We start from the raw sequence: 22,157 nt of genomic DNA on the forward strand, positions 1-22,157 counted from the left end.
TATTTGCATGCATTTATGGAAACGGTTTTCCCATTACGCCCGGTTCGTGCTCAAGTGCTCTGGACTGAAATGTACAAAAACCACGTAGCTCGCAAGTTACTCGAGCTCCGGGATTTGCTCAAGTGTCCTGCTGCTGGAAATGGCAATAATACACACAGCAAAGAGATGGCTCAAAGGATCACATCAATATTTGTACAGCATGACTAGGAATAATCAAGGTGGGAAGTGTCACCCTCTTTAGTGTCTCTTGAATGTGAAATTGGATCGTGAAGTGGCCTCGGATACATCCTGTCAGCCAGACAGACGCTGGATGAATTTGGCACGACGCTCTCTTGAAAATGTCTAATATGATAATGTGCGTAAACTGCGCCCCATTAAAAGTCAGTAACACAGCAAACATGCCACTATTTGACTACAACACGGGCTGAATTAGCTTCATTTATAGCCCACAGTGAAGTGAGCAGAAGTCTTTAGAGAACTGGATGTGTTTTTTTTGTTGTTTTTGAGACTTTTATTGTTTATTGTGGCGCAGTATCCACCCCTCTGGGCCAGGGTAGGGTGAACCAGCTTGGCGGTGTGTTCATCAACGGGAGGCCCCTGCCAAATCACATCCGACACAAGATAGTGGAGATGGCCCACCACGGCATCCGACCCTGCGTAATCTCGCGACAACTGCGAGTTTCACACGGTTGTGTCTCCAAGATCCTCTGCAGATACCAGGAGACCGGCTCCATCCGTCCGGGAGCCATAGGAGGCAGCAAGCCCAGGGTGAGTGGGATCCATGAACGGGTCTGTGGGTCACCGCAGCGCGTGAATGGGCGTCACGAGGTGCATGACACCTGAGTGAGCTCAAAGCTGACGGGGTGTTGTTGTAAGGGCCTGATGGAGTGCAATGATAGACAAAAATGATGTGAGGTCTCCTCTGTGTGGAAGTCTTTGGATATCGGAAATAGGTCACTATTATTATTATTATTATTATTATTATTATTATTATTATTATTATTATTATTATTATCTTCTAACCAGTGACTTATGTCTCCTAAAATGTAATATTACTGCCCACCTGTAACATCATTGCTGGTTACAACAACCTTTGCGCCTGCTAAATATTATATAATATTATAAAAAAATTTAAAAAATCAAGGAAAAATTCAGTTCAAGAAAGAAATTCCTCTGATGCATTCTCTCTTTTTTTGGGCTGTGTTGTCAGTACTGATTGATTACTGCGAATATTTAATACTAAGTAATATTTTCTCTTTTTCCATTGCAGTGTTCTTACTGTTGTTGTTATATCATTTAGATATATGGGGACACATCCTTTCCCACAGTGTTAAATCAATGACTGTTAACCGTTCACTGGCATCTAATATTCCCATTAAAAAATATACACAATTTATAGTTTTGTCTTTCATTTGCAATATTTATTTGTATGTTTTGTATGATCACAGTTTCTGCTCGTCTTTAAAAATCCCTCTCAATTAAAACCGTCTGAAATGTCTTCCTCCCCCCCCCCCCCCCGTCTTCTTGTCTTTTTCCTGCCTTGACACCACTTCAAACCTAAAGCAGGTGGCAACTCCTGACGTGGAGAAGCGGATCGAGGAGTACAAGAGAGAAAACCCGGGTATGTTCAGCTGGGAGATCCGGGATAAGCTGCTGAAGGACGGCGTGTGCGACAGAAGCACAGTTCCTTCAGGTGAGGCTTCATCTGGTAAGCTGCACTTTTTTTTTTCTTACTACGAGCGAACACTGCAGCATCACTTCTGAACATCACTTTGAATCCAACATGTTTTGAACCCCTCAGTTACTGATAGGCTAATAAAATGTTTCAGTGTAGCAGGAAGCTCACCTACAGCTGTTTGACCCAGAAAAAAAAAATATGCCTTTGGTGCTCAGTAGCTATTTTTTTTTTATTACTGCATTTATAGTGTATCTTTGCTCCTTTAGTACAGAATTTTATTTTAAACATTTTCTCAACGCAGCTTTTTTCATGTAAAACTTTTCCTGTGCTATTTTTGTATATCCTTCTAAAAAAAATGTATGATAGGATTACTATGGTTCTTTTATGGGTTTTAGGGCTAATCACCCATTTACCTTTTTGTTGCCATTAGTGAGCTCCATCAGCCGCGTTTTGAGGGCCCGATTTGGCAAAAAAGATGACGAGGATGACTGTGATAAGAAGGATGAAGATGGAGAAAAGAAAACAAAGCATAGCATCGATGGCATCCTCGGTGATAAATGTAAGTTAACAGCAGAAAGTATATGGCCCTTTTGTATATGTCTGAAATAACAAACTATTATTATTATTATTATTATTATTATTATTATTATTATTATTATTATTATTATTATTATTATTATTATTATCAGCATCATCTAGGGTAAATTACAGCCTTTTAAGCAGGAAGTAATTGTTTTAAATAGACTTCCTACTTCACGTCCTCTTGGGAAATTGTCCCACATCCGAGCTGCAGCTAAACGCAGAGAATTTATTCCTGCTTTTAACTCCGAGCCAGCAGTTGTTCATTCACTCAATTATTTATGAGAGCCTTGGCAGAAGGTATTTAACTGCAGAAAATTAATTTGTGTAGCGAATTCCTCCTCATTCATTCACTCATTTAACGACCTCTAAACGACAGCTGACAGTTGACCCATTTCACAATCGATGTCAGTTCACTGACATTTCACCACTTGTCAGTTAAAGTGGAAATCAATGTTCAAATTATTATTTGCTCCAATGCTGCGAGGAGGGGAAAATAAAGCTTTGGTGCAGGTATTCGCTTTTAGTGTCTGTCTGTAGTATGTGCAAGCTTATAATAAATTAAAATGCATTGATATATCATGTGGAATATCACATCCTTACAGCATATTATACATATTTAAAACAATTTAATGTAACTATGGAGAAATAACACATGGGGAACATTACATAGAAAATGTGACATTTTTATTATTCTGTCATTTTATAGTTATTTAATGACAGTAGAAATAGACTTGTTTGCCTTAAAAAACAAAACAAAACAAAAAAAAAACCTGGTGATTGTATTGTCATATTTATTTTTACTATGTTTAGTGCTTCACTGTTTTTCTCGCCCATGGAGTGAAAAATGCTCAGCATCCAAGCGACATAAAGGTTGGCCCCTTTTGATGACCAAACATGACAGAATAGGGTTTAGATAAGAGTTCGCGAAAGCCTCCTTTTCCCCCAAAAAAGACACTGCCAATTTTTCTTTTCAAACTCGATAGATGAAGTTCACGAGCAAAACCTCCCCTCCATTGACGCTTTTCTAAAGTGAAGAGTCCGAGGTACAAAAGCAAATCCTGGAAAGCAGGGCAGCGAAAAGGAGAGTATGGGCCCGTCCTTTCTCATTCAAAAATCGGGTAAAAGAGAGAGAAAACTTTGGACAAAGGGCAAGGAGAGACATAAAAGGAGATGAATTATTCAGTACGCCCCGCTGGTAGATAGTTTTGTAATTTTATATAATGGCCCGTTGGAGAAGAATCAGTTGATAGTGTGAAAACGGTCTCTTTTCTCTGTCACACCACGCATTAATGTTCGCAGAAAAATGTCACAGTTTTGTTGCAAATATCACCACTGTCCGTATAGATGGTCTATAACCCTGCTGGCGCTAAATGACCATTGGTTTTTTTTGGAGTGTGCTTGTTACGCACAACCCAGCCGCGTAAAAACAGAGCGCACGCGTTCTGCGTAATGCGATACTTTGGGTTGTGAAGTGTTACTTACATTATCACTGCATTATTATTGACTTTACACTGTTTAGTTCAAAATATGCACATAATATTCCTGTTTGTTTGTTTTTTTTTCTTAGCGCTGCTTGTGTTTTAAATTGGAACTCAATTACGTTGCTATAAAAAGAGACGCACCCTCTGCGCAGTGCAGTTTAGTCTACCGGCATCCGGATGGCATCTAATAATGCTAATACTTATTAGAGTAAGCGCTGGAAACGATGGTTGCTGAATAGGTGGCTGTGTTCGTGCCTGGTGTAATAGCTCGCAGGCATGGTAAGAAATGTATTTATCCCCAATCAGCCCCTCACTCTCCGAGTTTGAAGCACAGCCCTTATGTGGAGAGGGGTTTTAAAGCAGATTAAATAGAGCCTTTTATTTCTTTTCACTTTCATCTCAGAGCGGAGCTCACAGTGGCTCGCCCAGGGCACAAAATTCATGAGATTTTTTTTTTCGTTTACTTATCCAGATTTTAAGACTTTATTTATTTATCTATTTGTTTATTAGGTCTGTGTATTTGATTTTCTCAGAGGTTACATCACGGATTTATCCCAGCTCTAATCTATCTTTATTAGACGTGTATTTAAACTGCTAACCATATTAGAGTAGTGTAAATTTTATTTTGTCGCATGGAGTTATTTCTCAGGGGGATGTAGTGGAAGCTAAACCGACCAAATCTCAGTCTATGCACCGAAAATAGCTCCACCTTTTCACGCTCCTGTAATGGCACTTTTTTCCCCTGATAATTGTTAATCGACTGTTGACGGAGCGGAGATCTTGGCAACCCTCCGCTCTGCTTGTGCAGAAATAAGTGTCCCATCCAAGGTGCGCGCTTTAGTGGTCATGCACGGCCCTTAAATTCTGTGCCAAAGTTTAATTGCGCGCAAGAAATAGGTGAAAGGTTGCACTACATCTGTGCAAACCTGTGCATCCTTTTGTTTTGCGCCACATCGCCCAGAAAGAGAGGGTGAATCAGCTGTTCGGCGTCCTTCCGCCACACTAACACAACCAACCTGACCGTCAGATGAGCTGGAGACAGGCGATGGACACTTCTGCAAATCGCAGGATTACCTGAGGTCCTCAAACTAATTAAACAGATGCCAGGTGGGATTATTTCCGCGCATCAGGGAGGGAAAGTGACAGAGCAGCGGAGAGGTGTGAAGAAGTCAGACAACCCAAAGATCCAGGTTAGGATTTGGAGATGGGAGGCGACTCTTGTACTCAGTGAAATGTCCTAATACAAGCAGTGGGAGGCGTAAATTGTGACACACACGCTTTGTTTAAAGCGTATTTGGAGAAAACAACTCTTGATATTCATTTTTTCCCAATTTCTGTCTCAGTGTGTGCTGTTAGTTAACTGTAAAGATTTGTTAATTCACGTCGTACGTCAACCAATTACGCAAAACAAAATGAGTGTTTCAGGTTTATCCTCCACTCCCAGACACAGCTGCGCCCCCCTTCACAAACAAAGGAACACAAAAAGAATCATTTCCGCTGTTATTAACGATAAACTCGGCCTATAGTGATGAAAAGTGTGAAAAGCTGCCCCCTCCGTGCTCTCCACGTCACAAAAAACACACGCACAACGCCCGCGCTCACACACACACTTCCACACGCACACACTTTGGTTCACGCACAGCCAGTCTCTAAGTGTATGGTAATATAATGTAGCTATATTTCGGGTCTAAAGCCGTGCTGAATGAGAAGGACAGGGGAATGAAGCGAGAGACCACTTCAAACAAATCCATCTGGAACAGTGTGTGAGAGAGATTCACTGAAAGTATGGGGAAGTTATTTAGCTATTAATAACGTTTTTTCCTCAGGCATTGAGAGTGACTCCATCTGCACTTTCTCGCAGCTATTTGGCTGGGTGGAAATTGAGGGAGACCCAAATGTTGGGCAGAGATAACATACCCATCATAGCCCAGACCCTGCGCTGTGCTTCACTGCATTAAACTCGGATTAACCTCCCCTGTCCCCGCAGCCACTCAAGCCACATTTCACTGGAATTTACATCGGTAGGCCTACAGTTCTTATAAAGGGGGCAGGGGCTGAATAGACACGACATAATAATAATAATAATAATAATAATAATAATAATAATAATAATGTATTTGCAGTAAATGACTAAAATTAGGGTAATTAACGTGGGATATAGACTAGTTACTGAATATTGTATAATACTGAAACAAAATTGGCATTTTTAACTACACAGTACCAAACAGTTTTTGCTAAAATTAGACAACAGTTTCTTCATATTCATATTTTTAAATATTTTTTTTAATATCCTATAAACAATAAACAGTGTCATCTTAATGGGGTAATTTTCAGACAGTTTAACTTAAAAAGGAGATATTTATAGAGCCAAGTGAGTTTTACAAATTGACTTAGATTTTTAAGTTTTACGTTTTAGATGGTGTTTAGCTAGCACAGGTGATAGCGAGGCTAGCTGAGCTAACATGGCTGTCCTCTTTCTGTTATGGTTCTAGCCAATCACTGGCACGATTTGCATGTCTCTGGGACTTATACAACCTTTAACACGGCATGAAAATAATTACAATAATAACAATAATAATAAAAATATGTCAAACGGATAAATAGTGAGCATATTAACTAGCTTAAATTGCGTGTAGCTTAGTTCACTGGTTGCTAGGTAACACATAACGGCGAACTGCTGTATCTCAGGTCTAACGTGCTGTAACGAGTTTCAATTTTAGCTTCAGGAACGGGCTAAAATCATTATTTTCCTGGACAAGTTTACCTCTGGACAGAAGGTAAATTATTAACTTGTTCTTTTTTTCTCCATCCATTCATTTTGTTAGGGCTATTACAACATTGAACTTGGTTAAAATGAGAAATATGCGCGTAAGCACATTTTTATATTCGGCATATTTTTTTAAATTAAAAAAAATGATGGTAGAATTTCTTGCTAATGACATATCGCGATGTTTTGTGGGGAAGCGCAACTACCACTGTAACAAATTAGCCTATTGGTTCCAGCAAGGTAATATGAGCAAACCGTGCAACATAAGAACATGAAACCCATTGCTTGTGAGTAATGAGTAATGCATCAGTTTTAAGGAGTGCAGTTTAAGCTTGTAGGCCTACCATAAACTGGAGAGACAGTTCAGTGTCAGGAGCTTTAAGTGTCGGCAGCATTAGGCTGGGGGGGGGGGAAGGAGTAGGCTTAAATTCATTCTGTGCTGGCATTTGACTTTGATCACATCAGAAATATTCATGGAAGCACAAACACTGGCTCTGCCACCATTATCCAGGCTGACAGTGATACCTCTCAAGGCTGTCTATTAATTAAAGTGGCGCTTACCATGTGGGACGACTCCCTATCTGGGCACAAAAATGGTTTTTCCATCTCTTGTGGGGCTCTTGAAAAGGGGCAATCTTTCCTCTCCAGCTTCTTGTGGGAAATTTAAAAGTGTACAGAGGAAGACATGGGGATTTCTAGCTCATTTATAAAGACGAGTTTATAATCCTTTCCTGCTTAATAACTTAAAAGGATTCAATTTCTCCCCTCATTTATGGGGTTATGATCACACATTGTTAGGCGCAGATAGTAGCATTTCAAGGTTAACATTTCCTGCTCGAAAATATCAGAATATAAGCTGTAAACCCATAGGTGCCCTTTGTTTAGCCTGCAAATTTCCCCACAAATGCTGATAGGCCCATTTTAGATGTTGTTACTATTAATGTGATAACAACGACCAAGCCGAGGAAGACCAAGTTGATAAGATGCCTCTATGCCACCGAACATTTTTTAAATTATATGATATTTAATTATAGCATATAATTTCACCATCGAGAATTAAATTCAGTAGGCTTACGCAGACTCTGAGGATTGAATGTCTGGTTGGGGGTCTCAAACCATACGAGACAAATTAAAGAGGAAGCGTTGCCCTCCAGGTATCCTGTCACAACAGTAGGGTGCTTCGGCGCGTCTCTCATTTCTGTCTGTGTTTTATTCCGCCAATTTTCACTATGGGGCTCAGGGATCCCGCGCTGTGCCTGCAGGGCTGGAGTCCAAAATAAATAGAGAATCTCAATTTTTCATCTTTTTTTTTTCTTTGCTTAAGTTTGACTCCATCCCCTCCCTCTCTCTTAGACGCACAAACGCGCGCGCACACAAACACAAACACACACACACACACACACACACACACACACACACACACACACACACACACACCTATTCATCTGTGTAGCGCATGTCAACAGGTGGAATATTAGCGATTAAACTTTGTACTTTTAGGTGGCTGAATTATGTGCAACTTATTTATTTCTGTATTTATTTTTGCAGCTGATTCATTTCTTCTGATTTCTTTGGGGGTTTTCCTGAGTAGCTAATATAGTTTTAAAAATGCCGGTTTATTCTCATTTTATAATGTTTCTAGAGGCCAATTCATTTCGTGGTATATGAAGTAATTTGGAAGACTTTGTGGTGTTTTTGCTGAAACGGTTGACAGCTTGGCAAATATTTAAGTATTAACAGTTAACATGCTGGGAAATTTTTTCTCGTATTCCTTATATTATTTTATATATAACATTGTAATTTTGTGGCAAATGTCATCGAACAACTCCAACGTCAACATTGTATTTTTTATATAATTTGTACAATTAGTCACATTTCTTCTTCTTCTTCTTCTTCTTCTTCTTCTTATTATTATTATTATTATTATTATTATTATTATTATTATTATTATTATTATTAGTGTTACCAGGCGGCTGAACATCGCCTCAAACATTTACATTTCCACTCGAGGAGCTTAATGTATTCCCCAAATTGCCACCGCTTTGTTAGCAGTGATGTTTAATTGCCTGGAAGAAGATGAATGAGGCTGACAGGAATCAGCTGTCCAGAGATTCCCCTGTGAGTCTGACTCGGAAATCATAACCTGACCAGCTTTTCCTCCTCTGAAACCAGCTCGTTGAACTTGTCACATCTAATTAGGGTGTTAAAACGCACCGAGTGCATCGGTGGGAAACAGTAGGTGGTTGGTCCGGGGCAGCCAATAAGGCCTTTTTGGGTCAGATGGTGGAGGGGGGAGAGATGAGCAGCGTGCTTGGATGGTGAAGTTGTTGAATTGGACCGCTGCGGGCTTTTATTTTCTAAGCAGCCTTTTTTTCCGCTATTACTTCAATTATGGCCATCCAGCGGGCTAAACAGGCCAGCCTGCGTGGACTGTATAGCCTTATTTTAATTAGGTATGAAATTAATTACACCAGACATCTATTAAAGACTTTTTAGTTTGGCTAATTTTTTTTTCCACAGAGTTTAAAGGTATAACAGTGGATTAATGGCTTACAGCCAAAATTACATTTTATTGCATCCCATCATGTCTGTGCTGCCTGTCTAACAGGTGTCAGGCACTGTTTGAATTTATAGATACAGAACAGAAAACTAGTATCTTCACATACATTTGCTCTGCGTTTTCACTTGTCAAATATTGGTAATTTAAATCCAAATATTTTTGCTGTCAATTTCTGCAAAATTTTCATAATTTTTGCTGTAATGAGGCTCCAATGCCTTACAAATACTCACTCTCTTTGTATACAATTTAATTTCCCAAACTATTTTTTAACTTACTGTGCTGTTTGAGTTAGCCTATACGTTCTGTGCAAACGTGAAAATACAATCGTCTTCGATCCCCATTTTAAGGGGCTGCATTCTCTTTTTATAGAATACTTTTTTTTCTTGTATTGGTACAAAAAAAAGCCCTGTGATGTCTGACAGCCTACTCTCACCATTGTTAGGTGAACAGCCACTAGAAAAGGACGAGAGAAAGAAGAGGGAGGAGAAAAGGCCCTTCTGTTATTTTCTGTCTTGAGACTTGCTGCATAGGCTATTCAGCCAAGTTGATGAACTCCTCCAAAAAGTTTATTAAGGGGCTGAAAACAATAAGAACTAAAGCCTTTGGGTGCCTGGGCAGACAGTTTATAAACTAGCAGCTATTGTGCCTCAAAGGCAGATGCATGAATACTTTTGAATAGGGGCCTTCAAACTGACACGATCAGGCTGGACAGCAGCAGTTTTAAAGGGAGAGAGGGTGCTTCTGCTGCAGCCCAGATCTCTGCCCTTTTTTTTTTTTTTTTGCATTAATGTACATCTGCAAAGGAAGGGGGAGGAGGAGGAGGAGCTGGGCACTGTCTGTCATGGCCACGCTGGTTTTCCCTTGGGCTTTGCACTATATGTGAGCTTGAACAAACTTAAAAGAAGACGTGTTTGGGTAAACCAGCACTTTCTTTCCTTTCTCTGAAGAAATGCTCATTTTTAGAGTGTGCTATGTCTTCATGTTTCTTTATTCTCCAAAAACTGAGGTCATTTTTATCAGCCTCATGTCTCTCCTGAGTCATCATAAAAGCAGATGGTTTAATACCTTGCATCCTATTTTCTCCGGCCGCTATTTGGGCGTGGAAATTGCACAAGCTGTTATGTTGAGACCAAGAGCAGAGTGGGACAATTGATCTGTCCTGTCAATGCTGAATTTCAAACAAAAAGCTGTCACATATTCCTGATCATTTTTGCACCCAAAAGCAGACAGAAAGGCAGGCGGAAAACTGTTGAGCGCTTTGGCGACGTGGCTTCACTGTTGATATATTTTTTTGAATGGGGCACACTGGTTACGCGCACTCAAGAAGATACATTATTCCCCTCCTTTTCAGTAAACAATAGACTGTCACTCTTTATCCCTCTTCCCTCCTCTGTCCCTCCCTCTCCAGCTTTCTCTTTTAGTCCTCTCAGTCTCTGGCTCTGTGCCTCACAACATCAGAGGGAGTCCAGTGATTTGTGACCCCAGCAACCCACACTTAATCTCGCTAAAGAGGGGGAGCATCCAGTTTGCAGCTTGGCGGGCCCCAAATAGGCCAAGCCTGCTCTGGCAGGTGTCAACATTAGCAAACAATTGGTCCCCAGTCCCATGCCCCGTACCCCAGTGCGACACTGAACCTAAACTATTTGAGGCGCGCTGAAAGGAGCCACATAATAGGGAATGTGGAGGGGGAGGAGAGGAGGGGGAGGACAAGGGAGAGATTACACTCTGAGACAGCTATTAGCAGGGATGAGGCTTTTCTAAACAAACAAAAAAAAAAAAGAAGAAGAGAAGACGATCAATACTGTGTTAGTTTACCAAGTGGAGTCATCACTGTGGCTTTGGAGTATTTATTTTCTGCTCCATTGTTTTTCTCGACTTCTCAAACGTCTGTGGGCCGTATTGGCAATCCAATTTAGTTTAGAGGGGGGTCCCTGGGAGGCCTATTTCTTCTCCCGGGCAGTTGCGTGCTGGTTTCGCTTGCGCTGGGCAGTTCATTCATAGATTTGGTGTTGTAATGAATCCTGATTGGTGAGTATTACCTTCGATGGCAGACTGGGCTGTCCGGAGGGAAAACAACACTCAGGGATGACAGAGCTCTGCTTGGCCCTGTGGGATTGCAGTCCCTCTACTTCATTAGACAGCAGTGTCTTAGCAAAGAGAGCAGAGGAAATGGGAAGCGAATGAGTTGACACTTGGACTGTTGCAGCTCTCGAGTGGATATGTGTCTTGACAAGAGGGCCAATGTTTTTTTAAAGGCCATTTATTTATCGCTCACCGCTGATTCCTGGCCATGCCACGAGGAGAGACAAGTGTTCTCAGCGGGGGAGATTAGTTTCAAAGGTTTTAATGGAAAGACCTATAGTTATCAGACAGAAATCTCATTTAATTGCTTTGAGATGCCTCTTGGCTTCTTTCTTCCTGGCCTCCAGGAAAAAAGAAAAGAAAAAAAAAAAACAGTTCAGTTCAGGTAACATCTGCTGAAACAAACCTCCCGATGCAGATGTTCTACACTCACAGCGTTCGGCTGCAATAAACAGGCCTAATTATCTGACCCCATGACCTCTACAGACAATGTTGCCTGTTGTTAGAAAGCACTGATAACCATGTCAACAAGCAATAAAATGTTTCCTGCCGTTCACGGTATTAAGAACATCGCACAGCACAGAGAACGAGCCTCAAACGTAGACTGAGCAGACAGTTTATAAAATCTCACGTGCAGGCTTTTTGTTTTCGTCTCGGCTAGGTGAATTGCCAAAGGGGACAAACAGTTTACAGAGTAATTTCAGCTTTGAGCAGTAGTTAATTAACCATGCAGTTCCATAAATCATAGTCATTTTGCCTAATAAGTTATCTACCAAACAGCATGAATGTTGTTGCCAGCTGACAGATAATGTCAAATAATGACAAAGGCCTGTTAATTTGTGAAAGGTCCACCAGTAATTCTTCAGTATATTTGTGTAGGCCTTATCAGTCGGAAGATAAGTGTTGGCGTGCGGTTGCCTTTTCAATTTCAGCCAAATATTCCATCAGAGAAATCTAAACCATCTTGCTCAACTGGACTAAGCACTGGCTTTTTTTTCTTCCTGCTCTTTAAACCAATGTGAGCGCTCGCTTTTACAGACTCACATTTATATAGTTTTGCATTTGTTTCCCCTTTGTATGTTAGATAATATTAATTATGTTTATGATTGAAGTAAATTAGTCTAACAGAGTTAGTCTTGCAGTCCTGATATTGCAGTTATTAAATTCTTAAATTTTCTGTTTCAGATTTTTCTCTGCAGTGTGAGAATTATAGAATAAACTATATGGTGCAGTTGAATTTCTTGCCTGACTGAGGTAATCTCAGGAACGCTTTAAGACGGACAGTTTAATAATAACTTTGTCTTGGTGATTAAACCATTGTTATTCTGCCAAACAACAAAGCTGAAGGGGTACAAAAATGAGTGTACAGTACATCAGGACAATATTACATCCATGTTAAATTGTGCAATGGATGAGCAGGTCAGAGCCACATAATTTATTGAAAGAAATGTAGTTTCCTCCAATTCGCCTTGCCACCTAAGGTTGTCAAACTCTGACAGCTGGCACAGATCGGGACAGTGTGTTGCATTATGACCGTCCACTGGTTACCATGGAGCTGCATTAGAAAAGACAAAAAGCATTTCTGGCTAATTTTATTACAATACAGGAATAGCCCACATAATGTGCAACAGTAATTACGTTTAGCACAGTGCGCCCGTGCTCTCCCTCAGTGATGAATGAGAAACATTGACCATGGTCTGCTAGTTTAAAAATCGCCATTAGCCTATGCTACTTAGGGCCAGAACATTTCACATTTTATGCTCTTGATCTGCTTCACCACTGAAATATTCATTTGTTTTAATTGTGCGTGTTTTTGTTCATAACCACAAAGACAATAAACATGTTCCCCAAGTGTTGCAAATCAGAAATGTGTTTTTTCCCACCAAGTTAAAATGTGTAAGCGGTTGTCCAAACAGTGGGGTGGAGCTCCTGTCCTTGCCGACAAAATAACAACTTCAAATGTTGTCCCCCATTTTCAACTAATGGGCTTATTTCTGCATCGTCAGTCATTCTCTCCTTGGGGAATATGTAGTCTCAGTGTAAAAAGCTTTGCTACTGTGCCACATTACAACCCCTCAATATGGAGGGATCTCAGAAATTAATGCCAAGCGCTGTGATGTTCTCACTGTGCCCAGAAAAAAGCTCTTCACAGGAAATATTCTTGAAATTATTGGATATAAAGAAACAGTTTGTTTACTCAGTGCTCCATAATACAGTGGAGTATAATAGTAGCTTATTTTTGAAAATATGTTGAATAATTACAGAGCAATTATTCTCTTTTTATTTTTTCCAATTGCAGAGACAACTCAGTGTCACGATGTACAGGAATAAAGTAATGTGCACACACATGAGCCAGCAGCCAAAAGGTCATTATAGCTCTAAAATGGAACGTAAAATGTAGTAAAATGTGCTGTTTTCTGTAAAGAGAACCTTAGTTTTCCTGCCCGTTAATTAGATGTTGGCATAATTTTTGACATCAGTCGTGAGTTTTTATTGAAGTTTCCCTCCTTCTTCACTACTCTTCTTTCCTTCCTGGTGTCCTCTATATGCCACAAACTTTTCCACAATATTTGCTGCCCAGCCTTGTCCAGAAAATTAGGAAACTTCCCTTGGGCACATAAAAATGTCCGCTGTGCATTCCTATACTGTGCCCGGTAATCTCTCTTTGGCTTTGTTGAGAAAATGATTTGTTCCTCCAGGAGACCTCAGCTCATAGCCCTGAGACGTTACTGTTTGATTTCCTGCGTAGGTTTTTAGAGCTTTTTGCTGGGGGACCAAGGCTCTGGCTCCAGTGCCATTTGGCAGAGACCCCCATGGGCTCCCTTTTACTTTCTTGTGCTCTCTGTTAATTTCATTACTTTCGCTGTGACCTCAATTAGCAAAGACTTGAGCTCAGGCGGTGACATTCTGCCCGACAGAAGAGGAAACCTGGTGCAAAGCTCAGTCTTAGTGGGGAAGCGAGAGGTCTTCCTAACAAGGTTCACACATTTTGTATCCTCTGAAGTCTTTAAGGCTCCATGTGGCTCTGTTAGACCCTTTCTAATCTGCCTTTTTTTTTCTTTTCTAAAATAGCTGCCACAGCAGGAAATTATATTATAATTTAGAGAGTAAATTCATATATGATCGTGACATGTAGTGTTTTTAAACATGTGATTGATAATAACGTTATATCAAAAATAAATCAACAGTCCTCTGGAAAGCAACAGGACTTGCCTCCTTTAGAAACACAGCATATGTTCGAGTTAAAAACAAACATTCATATTGTCACTAATACTCTACTTTTAGTCAGGAGTATATTAAAGAAAAAGAATCCCACCCCTCAAGCCCTTCACGCTTTCACACTCAGGCAGCGCAGAGGCATGGGGAGTCAATATGTCAGCGTTTATGGATGCCCTGCGGAGCTGCACAGGGCTGTCAGGCCCCTATTCATGCTCTAATGGCCCCCTGAGGAGCTCGTCTCTCCGGGCTGAAAAGGCCGGGAGGCCCAGTGGACGCCCTGTTGTTGAAGGTGAGCGTGCGCTCTCATGGACGCGCCGCGCCTTCATCCATATGACAAGAGCCATAAAAGAGCATCGCTCTCGCTGCTTCTCCCTCTCTGTCTCCTCTGCTTTCTCTTGCATCCCCCTCTTCTCCCCTCCCTCCCTCCTCTCTCCCACTTTCTCCCCACCTCAAACAGAGAAAAGGGGGCTAATTGTTTGTTGTGAGAGCCAAAGATTATAGAGCCTCCCATCTTTCTTCCTCCCTTGCCTTTTTCTCCTCTTTTTCAAGCCCCCTACCCCTTTTCTAAAGAACGTGATTCTGTCCGAGAGACAAGGGAAGAAAAGTGTTGGAATTTTTCTATGGAATGCCGATTAAAGAGCCTAAAACTCTGACACCGGCAGTGAGAGGTTGCAGGAAGGCGGCCTTTTCTAATTTCATCAGATAGTTGTTCAGCCCGAAGTCTTTAACAGCTACTTGTTATGTTAAAAACTTAAAGCTAAATATGTGTAATTGCTGCACAAGTCGGCTGCACATTTTAGAGCTCTTGTTCCCTTCTGCTCTCTCACCTGTCTCACAATTTGAAAGAGACTTTGGAACAAGTGCCCTTGGCCCTGAGCCACCTGCCATAAACTGGTAATTGACATGATAGGCATGAGACAAAGCTGAATCCAATGACATCTGTCCACAAAGGTGAGCTGAGATTGATTTTATTTTAGATAGACGGTGGAGTTTTAATATCCTCATGTATAGTTACACATCTCAGCCAGATTCAATTTCAGCTAAATGTCAAATTACGGCCCAGAGAAGGTCACTGACAACCAGAGGAAATTGATGATGCATTTTGGCATGTTACCAAACCAAGTAAACTGTTAACTTGATTTGGCCACATATGCAGTCTTTCTACAAATTGTTTGGTATGTTGAGATGAATATTTAAATCTAATATATATGAATAAAAGCCAACCACGCTGAGGCTACGCTCACTTTTAGAGTTTTGTTTTTGTTTTCACTCACTCGCTCGGGAGATAACTACAGGAAAAGATTATTCATAGAGAATTTGTCTTTAAACCATTCCGGTTATCGTTGTCGTCTATCTTGTATTCACATAAGGTTCCTATCTCAGATACATCCTTCGGTAAATGCCTTGAATCACATGCCTCCTTTAACTTGGCAACCCCTTTGGGATGAACAGGCAAGTGCGTTAAATAGAGATGCCGCACCATTCTCAGAGAAATGCAAATTGGGAAGTTGTTAGTTATTTGATGTTGCCGCACGATCCCCCCCGCCTCCGAAACATCCCTCCACTCCAGTGTTGGTGGTTGAATCGTATGCAGTCCTGGGGACAGGCAGGGCTGTTTATATGCAGGCCTGGAGCCCCGAAGACAGCACAGAGACAGATGCATGTCAGAGATAGCAGATCCCATCTCAGGCAGATGCCTCTTATCATAGGCCTGTTTGCATAATTAGGCCTTTTGATATTCACCCCCTCTGACTGACAAAAAGTATAATTGCAGCATCAACTACGACAAAAGGTAGGCACAAAATAAACAAGTCAACATAAATAGGGAGAAAAGATGCGGTGTTATTTTTGTCCTGTGGGAAAAAAAGAGGGAGGAAAAAACACCATTTTAAACTAAATCTGCTGTCAGTCACAGTCAACTGGTGTGACTCGGTGCTCAGAGGCTGGTCCTGTGAATGCCTGCAAAACACAGAGCGTGAGGCCTGATTGTAATTATGCTGGAACTAATATGCTTTTCAAAATGAGCCATTATGAGCTAATGCTGCACTGCCAAAGCCCTGTCTGTTTTTGTCCCTCTGTCTTGGATAGTTTGCAAAGGTATGGCTGATATTGAGGCCATGGGTTATGATTTCAGAGGCAGTCTGACTAGGATGAGCCCTACTTAACTTTAGGCTAATGCTGCTTACAGGTGAGATGAGGGATAAAAACACCTGACACCTGCAAAGGGGAGGGGGTTTTTTATATGAATGTTTCTAATAGAGAAATAGTTGATTTCTGATTGTCATTGCATTTTATTTGGACAAAGAGAGAGCAATGTCTTTTTATTTCAACGTTTACATTTGCAAATAATATGTCAGTTTTGCTGCACTGTTTAAATTTTTTGGGTTTGTCGGTTGTCATGGTGGATTTTGTTGTTTTTCCCATCAATGGTACACCTCTGGATCAGAATACTGATATTTACCCAATTTGCCATTTTTTAGAGTAAAGCTTATTCACCTTTTTAACTTTTTTCTTGGTGTAATTCATACAAGGATGTTTTAATTTTAGCATTTAATTGATTTTTCCACATGCTATTGATAGTAATGCTTCATGACGAGTACTTACTCATCGCCGTATCGTCACTGGTCTTTCATTTAAAACCACCTCAAAGAATCAGATGCGCGTACTTAACCAACATTTTTCAACACTCTGGTTGACCTGAAGGTTATTGCTGTTGTTATGTATCATAAATCTGTAACCTTTCAGATCACTTGGTTAATTGCCGGTATTGAGTGGACAGCTGTCTGTTTAATCAGCATTACCTCAGCGTCTCAGGGGTGAAGGTGGAGGACTGGCGGAGTCCGAGGGGTTGGAGGGAGAAGAAGAGAAGGAGGGCTGGAGGAGTAGGTGGGGAGGGGGTTGATATGAGGAGGGGGGGTGGGTTTGAGGAAACAGGGTGATGATGAGGATCCCATCTGCCTGCAGTCTGAGGAGTCTGTCTGCGGGGTCAGCAGAGGAGGAGCATCAGGGGAGCAGGCTTTAAACCTCACAGTGACCTTAAAACTATTAACTAGCAGCACAAGTCCTTCAAGAGCAAAACTCTGTTTCATCTGAAAGGTCTGGTCAGAATTAAAGCATCATTAAAGCAAAGTCACACCAGGGTGAAATCACTTGGTGACTCTCCACGCCTTCAAGGATTATTTCTAGTATGGAATCAACCACATTGATTAAAGCAGGGTCAACCAGCTGTTAATCACTGCAAATATATTGATATCTAGCATTCACCCACTGTGCAACCACAGTTTAGTCAGAGCGATACAGTGAAAACAGTCAGTATGCATACAGAAAAGGCTTCTGTGTGCGCTGCTGGTGGACACTACTCGCCCACAGTGCAGTGAAGGATACAGAGGAGCTGCTCATAGCAAGAGCAAAATTCAAACTGAACGTGACTGATGGTGAAACAGGTCCAGAAACACCCAAGAGAACAACTAAATAAGTATTCATTTCTTTTTTGGAAAACCATTTCGTTGTCTTTATGTGAAGGTGTGGGTTGGTGGTTTGTGGTTTTTTATTGATGTCTGACGGCACACGTATTCAATCATCTCCTGCATAAATAGATCGCTACCATCCATCCTGTCTGACGTGAACATGGCATCAGCCTCGGCTTTCAGCCTCTTAAAGAAGTTACCTTTTTAAATCTTTTATCGATTACACGACGGATAAATGCATCATAGCTCAGTGATTGATCGTCTTCAGTTGAATATTTAAACTCTATTGAAACCATCTCTTTCACAAGTCATGACATTCATTACTATCTAGGTTAAGGTTGCTTTTACTCAAACAATACCCAGTGTTATTTCTAGTCTTAATCAAGCACTTACCTAGACAAAGCATTGTGCAAACCTGATTAATTCCTATTCACAATGGGTGCAATTTTAAATCAATGTTGGGGAAAAACCTCAGAGGGCCCCTGGAGGAGAGTACACGGCAATAATCGTGCCCACTGGATGGCACATAATTAGATTCTAATTGGATGATAAGTAATGAGACAAGGCATGAGTGGTTTATCAATATCCCATGAACCTGTGAAGGGAATTACCGCAATGGTATTATACAGACGTCTAATCAGAATGTACCTTTTTGTGCTGAGCGGACTGCTAAGGAATTGACCTCGACAGGCCTGCAGGGATTTTGTTCACCGAGTCTTATTCATAGACTCACTCAGTCTCAGAGTCTGTGATTATTAATATTGGCAGATGTGCGAGGGGGGAAAGAGACACGAAATGCTTTTGTCCAGAAAACTCTGACTTAAAAAATGTTTGTTTTCTGTTTTTATCTTTGCTTGTTAGCACTGTACGTGTATTCTAAGTCATGTGCTCATTGGACAGCCTGTTTTAACACCACGATATGTTGAGCACAAATCATTCTCAGACCAGAGCAGCCATGTGTTTCAATATATTTTCTGTCTTCTAGCTGCCAAATGTAGTCAGCATATAGATGAGTTTTACGTCTAACCCCAATCCCAGTTGGCCCCATGCAGCGTGTGCCATTTTCCATTTTCCCTTACTCATTACAGACAGGGCTGTTGACCTTGTGCTTCTGGTTCATGTACAAGAGCAGATGTGTTGGCTCTGTAGGGCTTAATGGAGAGCAGCAGTACAAGCTATTGTCTGTTGAGGTTTATCAGTCATTAGCCTGATAGCATGCTAAATGTGACACAGATTGCCGTAGTGGTTTACTTGCAAAATAAAGTCGGTGAAAGCAGCTGAACAAAGGGGAGGAAAATATAATAATTCAACGAGGGAAGGACTTTGGTGTCTTTCTCAGGGCCCCTCGAGTGTCTCTCCGCCTCGGCCCCTACGTCCCCCCGTAGGACACAGAGGTGACTTTGGAAAGTGATCTGCAGACTGCTGGGCTGGTCTCAAGTGTCGTCATGGCAAGTTACTGGGCAAATGGATATACGCATCCTCATGAAAACCAACAAAGGGATATGTGGTGTATGTACATATTCAACTTTGTATGTTCAAGGGTGTTCTGCAGCGGAGTGAGTCTGTGCTTCAAGAATCAATCTTTATTAAAAAGGATAAGACTGAAGAATTGATTTAATGAATGCGGCCTCATGTCCTGCGGCCACATGTAATCCGCAGAGAATCATTGAGCATGAGCTCAGGGGGACAAAAAATGTTCGTAGAAGACTCATAGAGTGGCCTGTAATGATAGTCTCCATATAATCCCATAATTCCTTGTTTAATTAAACTCTGGAGCTGGCCTTGAGACTCCGCCAGCTCTGTTGCTCTTTTGTTCTCACAGTTGTTATTTGGAGGCTAGGTTTGAGTATTCTTTTGTCCACTCACGTTGGAAGATTTGACTCGAGTGAGCTGCAAACACAGATCGCGGCTGTAAAACAATGAATTAGACGGTAGGAACTCACTCAAGCGAGACATTCAGGTGAGCATTATAGTTTGCATTTGAGCTGAATAGCGAAGGGCCTCTGTCAGAAGCAGAAATCTCTTCATGCACCCTCTTCTTCAATATCTCCCTTTATTTTCCCTCTCCCACACTTTCTGGACTGAGCATGATGCAATCCAACTAGGCCTGGAGCAACACTGGCACATCACGCCGCCTTGTCAATGTCTCAATGAGGAAATTATGAAAATATAAATTTTATGACATGAAATGAAAAGGGCCATGTAGTTTGAATAGACATGCAGAGGAGGTGAAAATGATGCAATTTTCTAAATTCAGTTATAATGGTAATGTGCAATGGTAATGCGTATTTGCTGTCAAAAATTTCCCTGTCGGCCCGGATTGTATAGCTTTGTGCTGTATCTATGTTCCTCGAGCAAAAATTCAGCTTAGTTGAATGCCTAAAAAGTAATGTAAAATATGTTCTAATTCATTTAATGACAGCGGATGGAAACACATGGGACTGAATGGTTTTGGTGTGATATTGTGTTCTATTTTATACACTTTGGCTGTGCTGTGTACGAGCAGTGTGCCCTGGGCCAATGAGAGAGAAAAGCAGGGTGAGGAGCAGCAAGGTGGCCTGTGCAGATTAACCCCTCTACCCACCAACACCCCCGCTCCCCCTCAGCCCTCTGCCTTCACAGCCTCTGGGGCCCCTCAAAGAGGCAGGATTGTGTATCAGGGCCTCTTCTATATTAAATAAATATCCACAGATTAAGATAATATTCTCCCAGTTGTATATTGAGAGAGGAGAGGCTGTCATCTGAATCCTCTGCGTTGCCAGTCTCGCTCTCTTGAGCAACAAAAGAGGCTCCAAAACGCAGATAATGCTGTTAGAGCTTCTTCTTGATCAGTTTCAGCTCACATTTGATGCTATTTTCTACAAAAACCCCTCGGTTAATTCACACAAAAGACTCCTGAACTTGTTTTCACTTCGTGATCACACAGATGGCCCTCTGTCTTTTTCTTCTCACCTCAGGCAGCCGCACGGACGATGGTTCAGATGTAGATTCGGAGCCCGACTTGCCCCTGAAGAGGAAGCAGAGACGCAGTCGCACCACCTTCACAGCTGAGCAGCTGGAGGAGCTGGAGAAGGCTTTTGAAAGGACACATTACCCAGACATCTACACCAGAGAAGAGCTGGCTCAGAGGACAAAACTCACAGAGGCGAGAGTACAGGTTAGACATACAGTACGAGTGCTGCAGTATGCCTGCATGTCAGTTCACCCAAACTGTTAACACATGTACATTCATATGGTGCTACCCTGCTATGCAGACAGGTGAACTTGAATTTGTTTGAAGCATCCGTCCATGAGATTTCTCCCTCCACCTCAATAGAAATGGAGGAATTTGCATTTAAAAACATTAAATGCAACACATCTTTCCAGGAACAGCGTCCCTGTTAATCTGGATGAACAAAAGAACATACAACGTTTTTTTATTGGGACTGTTAATTTGGTAGACAGTTCCAGTGAAAACTGTTCTTAATGACGTTTGTTTCTAGAAAGACACTTTGCCATTCACTTTTCAAATGTAATTTTTCAAAGCCAAATTCTGGACAAATAAAATCGAAACTATCAGCACGGCCGGAAGTGACAAAATCTGCTTCTTTCCCCCCAAATTTTGGCTGATCCAATGCTTTAAATACGTGCAATTAAGCTACGCTAACTGTAAAAACTCCGCCTGCAAACATCAATGTGCTGCAGTAGCTCAGGGTTGTGAACAGTTTAGAAAAATAGGTTCACACTGTGTTTGTGCAGGCCTCACAGGGATCTGTGCCGCCTGAACAGCAAATAATCCCACGGTAAAAAGCATCGCACTTCACTGAACTGATGCTCGAAGGTGCTCCATCTAAAAACATAATAAGGTTGCTCTCTTCTTACCCATGGCAATGATTTACTCATCTGTCAGAGGGAAGTTGCCCTTTTTACTGCATTGCTCTGTGAATGTGAGGGAGCTTTGCTGCCCACCATTAGCCTTCATGTTGGCCATGTTTGACGCAGACGCTCCTCATCTTCACACCTCAGACCATGGAACCTGTCTGACAGCCTGGGTGCCCAGCGGTTGTATGTAAGATTGAGGGAAGATATGTACAGTAGAGTTATGGCAGCAGCTGTTCTTCCAAAGACGGAGAGAGGGAGAAAAAAAGAGGAGAAGAGAGAAAGGGAATGCATTCCTGATGGATTTCTCATTTCGGCCTTTGGCCAGGATCTCATCCCATCACTTTCAAGCTTGCCGCTGCTTGTAAAACCCTCCACATATCACACAGGGTTCCTCATCCTCTCTAGGGACCCTATGCCCCGACAACAACATTAATCAATCAACCGCTAGTAAAAAAAAAAA

General features: G+C 41.5%; 1 protein-coding gene across 4 annotated transcripts in view; it reads left to right on the forward strand.

The window, feature by feature from the left end:
* Positions 1-22,157, forward strand: part of pax7a (paired box 7a) — a 46,519-nt gene that overhangs the window by 1,343 nt on the left and 23,019 nt on the right. The window contains exons 2-5 of one of the 4 annotated variants that reach the window (XM_076760872.1): positions 533-768; positions 1,564-1,708; positions 2,109-2,237; positions 20,794-20,993. In XM_076760872.1, coding sequence (XP_076616987.1) covers positions 533-768; positions 1,564-1,708; positions 2,109-2,237; positions 20,794-20,993 — 710 coding nt within the window. The remainder of the gene's footprint in view (positions 1-532; positions 769-1,563; positions 1,709-2,108; positions 2,238-20,793; positions 20,994-22,157) is intronic. The other 3 variants (XM_076760874.1, XM_076760882.1, XM_076760889.1) reach the window with 3 other exon arrangements.

This window comes from Chaetodon auriga, chromosome 2 (assembly GCF_051107435.1).
Source record: "Chaetodon auriga isolate fChaAug3 chromosome 2, fChaAug3.hap1, whole genome shotgun sequence".
Classification (NCBI taxonomy): Eukaryota; Metazoa; Chordata; class Actinopteri; order Chaetodontiformes; family Chaetodontidae; genus Chaetodon; species Chaetodon auriga.